This window comes from Coregonus clupeaformis, unplaced genomic scaffold (genome assembly GCF_020615455.1).
Source record: "Coregonus clupeaformis isolate EN_2021a unplaced genomic scaffold, ASM2061545v1 scaf1463, whole genome shotgun sequence".
In the NCBI taxonomy this organism is placed as follows: domain Eukaryota; kingdom Metazoa; phylum Chordata; class Actinopteri; order Salmoniformes; family Salmonidae; genus Coregonus; species Coregonus clupeaformis.
The window spans coordinates 1907-13199 of NW_025534917.1; the positions used below are offsets into that span (position 1 = coordinate 1907).

At 43.4% G+C, this 11293-nt stretch overlaps 1 protein-coding gene across 1 annotated transcript; it reads left to right on the top strand.

Moving 5' to 3' along the window:
• Positions 1–835: 835 nt before the first annotated feature.
• On the top strand, positions 836–2756 carry LOC123487110 (zinc finger protein 135-like; the record flags this gene model as incomplete). Its single annotated transcript, XM_045218250.1, is given in 1 exon segment — positions 836–2756. A coding segment is annotated over 1 exon segment (1180 nt), but the record flags the coding sequence as incomplete, so codon positions are not given.
• Between the last annotated feature and the right edge of the window lie 8537 nt (positions 2757–11293).

The following is an 11293-nucleotide window of genomic DNA, read 5'->3' on the forward strand; positions in this document are numbered from 1 at the left end:
ATCCGCTTTCTCAGGGATCTGGAGAGAGAGTACTGGCGGCTGCAGAAGGGAACGTATCGGGAGAAGAGAGGGGTGACTTGGAAGGACTAAAGCTTATGTTAGGGGCACAATAATAGCACACACCAGCAGAAAGAAAATGGAGAAAGAGTTGGAAAAAAACTAAAGTCTCAAATTTAAAGAGTTGGCGAAAAATAGTTCTCCGAGGAAAAATCCCTATTATGCAATAAAATGCAAATTAATTACTTAAAAATCATACAATGTAATTTTCTGGATTTTTGTTTTAGATTCCGTCTTTCACAGTTGAAGTGTACCTATGATAAAAATTACAGACCTCTACATGCTTTGTAAGTAGGAAAACCTGCAAAATCGTCAGTGTATCAAATACTTGTTCTCCCCACTGTATATATATATTTTTTTATACTGGCCCCCCGTGGGAATCGAACCCACAACCCTGGCGTTGCAAACGCCATGCTCTATCAACTGAGCTACATCCCTTTATCTCATGAATGTTTTGGCTTTCAGTTACAAAAAGTCACTTTCTTACCACTTCTTCCATAGGCAAACATGTAAGGAAAGCTTTTTTTAAATCAAAAGGGATGCTGTCAAAAATGTATTGAATTCAAATGGATTTACCCAGTGTACAAAGCACTACAGCCACTCTGTGATGACAAGCTCTGCTCTTTTATTTAGGGATCTAGTCTAGGTTAAACATCATAGGAAGACAGTTTTATCATGTGGAGGTTTCATTCAAGTCTCTGTTTAACTAAATACTCTGTTTGTCTTTGGCAGGAGAGAGACCAGACTCTCACTCTGACAGCGGGAAGAGCCCTACAGCGGAACCAGACCCAGAGACGGCCAAACCAGCGAGACAACACCACTGCTTCCAATGTGAAAAGAGATTTTCCCGATCAGGGGACCTCAAAGCTCATGAGAGGACACACACAGGAGAAAAGCCTTTCCAATGTTCCCAGTGTGGAAAGAGTTTTACCATGTTAAATAACCTGAAAAGGCATGAGAGAATACACACAGGAGAAAAGCCATTCCAATGTTCCCATTGTGGAAAGAGTTTTACTCAGATAGGGCACCTAAAAGAGCATGAGCGAAAACACACAAGAGAAAAGCCTTACCACTGCTCCCAGTGTAAAAAGAGATTTTCCCGATCAGGTGACCTAAAGGCTCATGAGTGGACACACACAGGAGAAGAGCCTTTCCAATGTTCCCAGTGTAAAAAGCGTTTTACCGTGTTAGGTAACCTGAAAAGCCATGAGAGAATACACACAGGAGAAAAACCTTACCACTGCTTCCAATGTGAAAAGCGATTTTCCCGATCAGGTGACCTAAAGGCTCATGAGAGAATACACACAGGAGAAAAGCCTTATCAATGTTCCCAGTGTGGAAACAGTTTTACTCAGATAGGGCACCTAAAACAGCATGAGAGAATACACACAGGAGAAAAGCCTTATCAATGTTCCCAATGTGGAATGAGTTTTATTCAGTTAGGGAGCCTGAAGGAGCATGAGTGGACACACACACGAGAAAAGCCTTTCCAATGTTCCCAGTGTAGAAAGAGTTTTACCGTGTTAGCTACCCTGAAAAGGCATGAGCGAATACACACAGGAGAAAAGCCATTCCAATGTTCCCAGTGTGGAAACGGTTTTAATCAGAGAGGGCATCTAAAAGAGCATGAGAGAATACACACAGGAGAAAAGCCTTACCACTGCTCCCAGTGTAAAAAGAGATTTTCCCGAGTAGGGGACCTAAAAGCTCATGAGAGGACACACACAGGAGAAAAGCCTTTCCAATGTTCCCAGTGTAGAAAGAGTTTTACCGTGTTAGCTAGCCTGAAAAGGCATGAGAGAATACACACAGGAGAAAAGCCTTACCACTGCTCCCAGTGTGGAAAGAGTTTTACCTGGTTAAGGAGCCTGAAGGTGCATAAGAGAACACACACAAAAAAAGCCCTACCACTGCTCTCTCTCTGTGTGGAAGGACAATTTCCCAGTCAGAGAACCTGAAATCACATTAGAGAATAGAGAGGCTGTATTCTGACTTATGTTTTTAACTGACAATTTGTGTTTTTGTCTATGCCACATGAAATCATTTTGTTTATATGATTTCTTACTCAAAAATAGGCATATTTTTGTTTTTTCACCTCGAGGCCTGATCATATCTAAAATCAGATTAAATACTATAAAATGTGTATTTTGTTTTGGTTATGAACTTTAATGCATTGGTTACAGGTATACACCCTCAGTTGTTCATTATATTATTTGGATATTGCTAAATGTAAATTATTATATAGATGAATGGAACTTTGCATTTCTTGATTCTAACCTTGAAACCTATAGACTTTGATTTGATATATAAGATTAGGCTTTTGCTAAATGAATTTGATTGAAATTGATTGGATATTGCAAAATGAATTTGATCACATGATTTGGATATTGCAAAATGTAAATGATGAACTAGATTCATAGCATGTGCATTTCTTGATTCCAACATTGAAACCTTTTGAATTTACTTGTTTAATTTAGTTAATTTGTGTACTAGTCCTCAAGCTAAAGGAATATGAAAATGTGGTGACGTTGTTCTGATAACATTGATAAGTTGTTGACATGAAAAACATTCACTACCTCATGACTGTTTCCATCAGTATTATTCCACCATGTCAGAGAGAACTGGTGCTGATTGTAAAAAGGATTTTATTAATGCAGCGTAATTTTATCTGAATAGAAATAAAATCACATGAGAGAATAGTGAGGCTGTGTTCTGACTTATGTTTTTGACTGAGAATGTAGTGTTTTTGTTCATGGCACATTACATCATATTGTTTACGATTATACCTGTCTATATAAGGTCCCACAGTTGACAACGCATGTCAGAGCAAAAACCAAGCCATGAGGTCGAAGGAATTGTCCGTAGCGCTCTGAGACAGGATTGTGTCTGGGGAAGGGTACCAAAACATGTCTGCAATATTGAAGGGTCCAAAAAACACAGTGGCCTCCATCATTCTTAAATGGAAGAAGTTTGGAACCACCTAGACTCTTCCTAGAGCTGGCCGCCCAGCCAAACTGAGCAATCGGGGGAGAAGGGCCTTGGTCAGGGAGGTGACCAAGAACCCGATGGCAACTGACAGAGTTCCAGAGTTCCTCTGTTGGGATGGGAGAACCTTCCAGAAGGACAACAATCTCTGTAGCACTCTACAAATCAGGCCTTTACGGTAGAGTGGCCAGACGGAAGCCACTCCTCAGTAAAAGGCACATGACAGCCTGCTTGGAGTTTGCCAAAAGGTACCTAAAGACTCTCAGACCATGAGAAAGAAGATTCTCTGGTCTGATGAAACCAAGATTGAACTCTTTGGCCTGAACGCCAAGCGTCACGGGTGGCGTAAACCTGGCATCCTCCCTACGGTGAAGCATGGTGGTGGCAGCATCATGCTGTGGGGATGTCAGAGGTCACCAAGTGCAACATAGCTTCAGCTTGTAAATCAGCTAGAAAGATGTGTCGGCATCGAGTAATTGTCTCTGGCCCCCTCCCAGTTAGGGGAAGTGACGAGCTCTACAGCAGAGTCTCAGCACTCAATCGCTGGTTGAAAACTGTTTTCTGCCCCTCCCAAAAGATAACATTTGTGGATAATTGGCCCTCTTTCTGGGACTCACCCACAAACAGGACCAAGCCTGACCTGCTGAGGAGTGACGGACTCCATCCTAGCTGGAGGGGTGCTCTCCTCTTATCTACCAACATAGATAGGGCTCTAACTCCTCTAGCCCCACAGTGAAATAGGGTGCAGGCCAGGCAGCAGGCTGTTAGCCAACCTGCCAGCTTAGTGGAGTCTGCCAATAGCACAGTCAGTGTAGTCAGCTCAGCCATACCCATTGAGACTGTGTCTGTGCCTCGACCTAGGTTGGGCAAAACTAAACATGGCGGTGTTCACCCTAGCAATCTTATTAGGATAAAGACCTCCTCCATTCCTGCCATTATTGAAAGAGATCGTGATACCTCACATCTCAAAATAGGGTTACTTAATGTTAGATCCCTCACTTCAAAGGCAGTCATAGTCAATGAACTAATCACTGATCATAATCTTGATGTGATTGGCCTGACTGAAACATGGCTTAAGCCTGATGAATTTGCTGTGTTAAATGAGGCCTCACCTCCTGGTTACACTAGTGACCATATTCCCCGTGCATCCCGCAAAGGCGGAGGTGTTGCTAACATTTACGATAGCAAATTTCAATTTACAAAAAAAAAAATGGCGTTTTCATCTTTTGAGCTTCTAGTCATGAAATCTATGCAGCCTACTCAATCACTTTTTATAGCTACTGTTTACAGGCCTCCTGGGCCATATACAGCGTTCCTCTCTGAGTTTCCTGAATTCCTATCAGACCTTGTAGTCATAGCAGATCATATTCTAATTTTTGGTGATTTTAATATTCACATGGAGAAGTCCACAGACCCACTCCAAAAGTCTTTCGGAGCCATCATCGACTCAGTGGGTTTTGTCCAACATGTCTCTGGACCTACTCACTGCCACAGTCATACTCTGGACCTAGTTTTGTCCCATGGAATAAATGTTGTAGATCTTAATGTTTTTCCACAAAATCCTGGACTATCGGACCACCATTTTATTACGTTTGCAATCGCAACAAATAATCTGCTCAGACCCCAACCAAGGAGCATCAAAAGTCGTGCTATAAATTCTCAGACAACACAAAAATTCCTTGATGCCCTTCCAGACTCCTTCTGCCTACCCAAGGACGTCAGAGGACAAAAATCAGTTAACCACTTAACTGAGGAACTCAATTTAACCTTGCGCAATACCCTAGATGCAGTTGCACCCCTAAAAACGAAAAACATTTGTCATAAGAAACTAGCTCCCTGGTATACAGAAAATACCCGAGCTTTGAAGCAAGCTTCCAGGAAATTGGAACGGAAATGGCGCCACACCAAACTGGAAGTCTTCCGACTAGCTTGGAAAGACAGTACCGTGCAGTACCGAAGAGCCCTCACTGCTGCTCGATCATCCTACTTTTCCAACTTAATCGAGGAAAATAAGAATAATCCAAAATTTCTTTTTGATACTGTTGCAAAGCTAACTAAAAAGCAGCATTCCCCAAGAGAGGATGGCTTTCACTTCAGCAGTAATAAATTCATGAACTTCTTTGAGGAAAAGATCATGACCATTAGAAAGCAAATTACGGACTCCTCTTTGAATCTGCGTATTCCTCCAGGGCTTAGCTGTCCTGGATCTGCACAGCTCTGCGAGGGCCTGGGATCGGGAGAGACACTTAAGTGTTTTAGTACTATATCTCTTGACACAATGATGAAAATAATCATGGCCTCTAAACCTTCAAGCTGCATACTGGATCCTATTCCTACTAAACTGCTGAAGGAGCTGCTTCCTGTGCTTGGCCCTCCTATGTTGAACATAATAAACAGCTCTCTATCCACCGGATGTGTACCAAACTCACTAAAAGTGGCAGTGATAAAGCCTCTCTTGAAAAAGCCAAACCTTGACCCGGAAAATATAAAAAACTATCGGCCTATATCGAATCTTCCATTCCTCTCAAAAATTTTAGAAAAAGCTGTTGCGCAGCAACTCACTGCCTTTCTGAAGACAAACAATGTGTACGAAATGCTTCAGTCTGGTTTTAGACCCCATCATAGCACTGAGACTGCACTTGTGAAGGTGGTAAATGACCTTTTAATGGCGTCAGACCGAGGCTCTGCATCTGTCCTCGTGCTACTAGACCTTAGTGCTGCCTTTGACACCATCGATCACCACATTCTTTTGGAGAGACTGGAAACCCAAATTGGTCTACACGGACAAGTTCTGGCCTGGTTTAGATCTTACCTGTCGGAAAGATATCAGTTTGTCTCTGTGAATGGTCTGTCCTCCGACAAATCAACTGTACATTTCGGTGTTCCTCAAGGTTCCGTTTTAGGACCACTATTGTTTTCACTATATATTTTACCTCTTGGGGATGTTATTCGAAAACATAATGTTAACTTTCACTGCTATGCGGATGACACACAGCTGTACATTTCAATGAAACATGGTGAAGCCCCAAAATTGCCCTCGCTAGAAGCCTGTGTTTCAGACATAAGGAAGTGGATGGCTGAAAACTTTTTACTTTTAAACTCGGACAAAACAGAGATGCTTGTTCTAGGTCCCAAGAAACAAAGAGATCTTCTGTTAAATCTGACAATTCATCTTGATGGTTGTAAAGTCGTCTCAAATAAAACTGTGAAGGACCTCGGTGTTACTCTTGACCCTGATCTCTCTTTTGACGAACATATCAAGACTGTTTCAAGGACAGCTTTTTTCCATCTACGTAACATTGCAAAAATCAGAAATTTTCTGTCCAAAAATGATGCAGAAAAATTAATCCATGCATTTGTTACTTCTAGGTTAGACTACTGCAATGCTCTATCTTCCGGCTACCCGGATAAAGCACTAAATAAACTTCAGTTAGTGCTAAATACGGCTGCTAGAATCCTGACTAGAACCAAGAAATTTGATCATATTACTCCAGTGCTAGCTTCCCTACACTGGCTTCCTGTTAAGGCAAGGGCTGATTTCAAGGTTTTACTGTTAACCTATAAAGCGTTACATGGGCTTGCTCCTACCTATCTTTCCGAGTTGGTCCTGCCGTACATACCAATACGTACGCTACGGTCACAAGACGCAGGCCTCCTAATTGTCCCTAGAATTTCTAAGCAAACAGCGGGAGGCAGGGCTTTCTCCTATAGATCTCCATTTTTATGGAACAGTCTGCCTACCCATGTGAGAGACGCAGACTCGGTCTCAACCTTTAAGTCTTTACTGAAGACTTATCTCTTCAGTAGGTCATATGATTGAGTGTAGTCTGGCCCAGGAGTGTGAAGGTGAACGGAAAGGCTCTGGAGCAACGAACAGCCCTTGCTGTCTCTGCCGGGCCGGTTCCCCTCTCCACTGGGGTTCTCTGCCTCTAACCCTGTTGCAGGGGCTGAGTCACTGGCTTGCTGGTGCTCTTTCATGCCGTCCCTGGGAGGGGTGCGTCACTTGAGTGGGTTGAGTTACTGACGTGATCTTCCTGTCTGGGTTGGCGCCCCCCTTGGTTTGTGCTGTGGTGGAGACCTCTGTGGGCTATACTGGCCTTGTCTCAGGATTGTAAGTTGGTGGTTGAGGATATCCCTCTAGTGGTGCGGGGGCTGTGCTTTGGCAGAGTGGGTGGGGTTATATCCTTCCTGTTTGGCCCTGTCCGGGGTTTCTTCGGATGGGGCCACAGTGTCTCCGGACCGCTCCTGTCTCAGCCTCCAGTATTTATGCTGCAGTAGTTTATGTGTCGGGGGGCTGGGGTTAGTTGGTTATACCTGGAGTACTTCTCCTGTCTTATCCAGTGTCCTGTGTGAATTTAAGTATGCTCTCTCTAATTCTCTCGTTCTCTCTTTCTCTCTGAGAACCTGAGCCCTAGGACCATACGTCAGGACTACCGGGCATGATGACACCTTGCTGTCCCCAGTCCGCCTGGCCTTGCTGCTATTCCAGTTTCAACTGTTCTGCCTGCGGTTACGAAACCCCTACCTGTCCCAGACCTGCTGTTTTCAACTCTTAATGATCGGCTATGAAAAGCCAACTGAGAGACCTGAGCCCTAGGACCATACGTCGGGACTACCGGCCGTGGTGACTCCTTGCTGTCCCCAGTCCGCCTGGCCTTGCTGCTATTCCAGTTTCAACTGTTCTGCCTGCGGTTATGGAACCCCTACCTGTCCCAGACCTGCTGTTTTCAACTCTTAATGATCGGCTATGAAAAGCCAACTGAGATTTATTCCTGATTATTATTTGACCATGCTTGTCACTTATGAACATTTTTGAACATCTTGGCATGGTTCTGTTATAATCTTCACCCGGCACAGCCAGAAGAGGACTGGCCACCCCTCATAGCCTGGTTCCTCTCTAGGTTTCTTCCTAGGTTTTAGCCTTTCTAGGGAGTTTTTCCTAGCCACCGTGCTTCTACACCTGCATTACTAGCTGTTTGGGGTTTTAGGCTGGGTTTCTGTACAGCACTTCGAGATATTAGCTGATGTAAGAAGGGCTATATAAAATAAAATTGAATTGAATTGAATTGAATTGAAATTTTTTTTTGAATTTTTCAGTGGTAGGGACTAGTCAGGATCGAGGGAAAGATGAATGGAGCAAAGTACAGATGAAAACCTGCTCCGACTGGGGTGAAGGTTCACCTTCCAATAGGACAACGACCCTAAGCACACAGCCAAGACAACGCAGGTGTGGCTTCGGGACAAGTCTCTGAATAACCTTGAGTGGACCAGCCAGTGCCCAGACTTGAACCCGATCTAACATCTCTGGAGAGACCTGAAAATAGCTGTGTAGCGACGCTCCCCATCCAACCTGACAGAGCTTGAGAGGATCTGCAGATAAGCTTGTCTCCTGAGTGGCGCAGTGGTCTAAGGCGCCGCATCGCAGTGCTAACTGTGCCACTAGAGATCCTGGTTCGAATCCAGGCTCTGTCGCAGCCGGCCGCGATCGGGAGACTCATGGGCGGCGCACAATTGGCCCAGCGTCGTCCAGGGTAGGGGAGGGAATGGCCGGCAGGGATGTAGCTCAGTTGATAGAGCATGGCGTTTGCAACGCCAGGGTTGTGGGTTCAATTCCCACGGGGGGCCAGTATAAAAAAATATATATATGTTTTCACTAACTGTAAGTCGCTCTGGATAAGAGCGTCTGCTAAATGACTAAAATGTAAATGTAAGAATGGGAGAAACTCCCCAAATACAGGTGTGCCAAGCTTGTAGCATCACCCCCAAGAAGACTCGATGCTGTAATCGCTGCCAAAGGTGCTTCAACAAAGTACGTAGTAAAGGGTCTGAATACATATGTAAATGATATATTAACGTTTTTATTAATTAATTAATTAATGTTAATATTAATATTTATGTAAATGTTATACTTCATTATTTCTTTATTTATATAAATTAGCAACAAAAACAAAACGTGTTTTTGCTTCGTCATTATGTAATTATGTATTGATGAGGATTTTTATTTTATTTTAGTCTATTTTAGAATAAGGCTGTAACATAACAAAATGTGGGAAAAGCCAATGGGTCTGAACACTTTCCGAATGCACTGTATTGTTACACCATGTAGGAGCAGTATAGATCTAGTCTGTTCATTATATACATCTATATGATGTATTGTAACACCATGTAGGAGCAGTATAGACCTAGTCTGTTCATTATATACATCTATATGATGTATTGTTACACCATGTAGGAGCAGTATAGACCTAGTTTGTTCATTATATACATCTATATGATGTATTGTTACACCATGTAGGAGCAGTATAGACCTAGTCTGTTCATTATATACATCTATATGATGTATTGTTACACCATGTAGGAGCAGTATAGACCTAGTCTGTTCATTATATACATCTATATGATGTATTGTTACACCATGTAGGAGCAGTGTAGACCTAGTCTTTTACACCTGCATTACTAGCTGTTTGGGGTTTTAGGCTGGGTTTCTGTACAGCACTTCGAGATATTAGCTGATGTAAGAAGGGCTATATAAAATAAAATTGATTGATTGATTATATACATCTATATGATGTATTGTTACACCATGTAGGAGCAGTATAGATCTAGTCTGTTCATTATATACATCTATATGATGTATTGTTACACCATGTAGGAGCAGTATAGATCTAGTCTGTTCATTATATACATCTATATGATGTATTGTTACACCATGTAGGAGCAGTATAGACCTAGTCTGTTCATTATATACATCTATATGATGTATTGTTACACCATGTAGGAGCAGTATAGATCTAGTCTGTTCATTATATACATCTATATGATGTATTGTTACACCATGTAGGAGCAGTATAGACCTAGTCTGTTCATTATATACATCTATATGATGTATTGTTACACCATGTAGGAGCAGTATAGATCTAGTCTGTTCATTATATACATCTATATGATGTATTGTTACACCATGTAGGAGCAGTATAGACCTAGTCTGTTCATTATATACATCTATATGATGTATTGTTACACCATGTAGGAGCAGTATAGACCTAGTCTGTTCATTATATACATCTATATGATGTATTGTTACACCATGTAGGAGCAGTATAGACCTAGTCTGTTCATGACTCATTGCGAGCTCACAGAACAGAGCTCCGGGCAGCGGAGCGGAAATGGAAGAAAACTAAACTCCCTGCCGACCTGGCATCTTTTCACTCCCTCCTCTCTACATTTTCTTCATCTGTTTCTGCTGCTAAGGCCACTTTCTACCACTCTAAATTCCAAGCATCTGCCTCTAACCCTAGGAAGCTATTTGCCACATTTTCCTCACTGCTGAATCCCCCCCCCCTCCTCTCTCTCTGTGGATGACTTCGTCAACCACTTTGAAAAGAAGGTTGACGACATCCGATCCTCGTTTGTTAAGTCTAATGACACTGCTGGTCCTACTCACACTGCCCTACCCTATGCTTTGACTTCTTTCTCCCCTCTCTCTCCAGATAAAATCCTGCGACTTGTGACTGCAGGCCGCCCAACAACCTGCCCGCTTGACCCCATCCCCTCCTCTCTTCTCCAGACCATCTCCGGTGACCTTCTCCCCTACCTCACCTCGCTGATCAACTCATCCTTGACCGCTGGCCATGTCCCTTCCGTCTTCAAGAGAGCGAGAGTTGCTCCCCTTCTCAAAAAAACCAACACTCGATCCCACTGATGTCAACAACTACAGACCAGTATCCCTTCTTTCTTTTCTTTCCAAAACTATTGAGCGTGCCGTCTTTAGCCAACTCTCTTGCTATCTCTCTCAGAATGACCTTCTTGATCCAAACCAGTCAGGTTTCAGGACTGGTCATTCAACTGAGACTGCTCTTCTCTGTGTCACGGAGGCTCTCCGCACTGCTAAAGCTAACTCTCTCTCCTCTGCTCTTGTCCTTCTAGACCTGTCTGCTGCCTTTGATACTGTGAACCATCAGATCCTCCTCTCCACCCTCTCCGAGCTGGGCATCTCCGGCGCGGCTCACTCCTGGATTGCGTCCTACCTGACCGGTCGCTCCTACCAAGTGGCGTGGCGAGAAGCTGTCTCCGCACCACGTGCTCTCACCACTGGTGTCCCCCAGGGCTCAGTTCTAGGCCCTCTCCTTTTCTCCCTATACACCAAGTCACTTGGCTCTGTCATATCCTCACATGGCCTCTCCTATCATTGCTACGCTGACGATACACAACTAATCTTCTCCTTTCCCCCTTCTGATAACCAGGTGGCGAA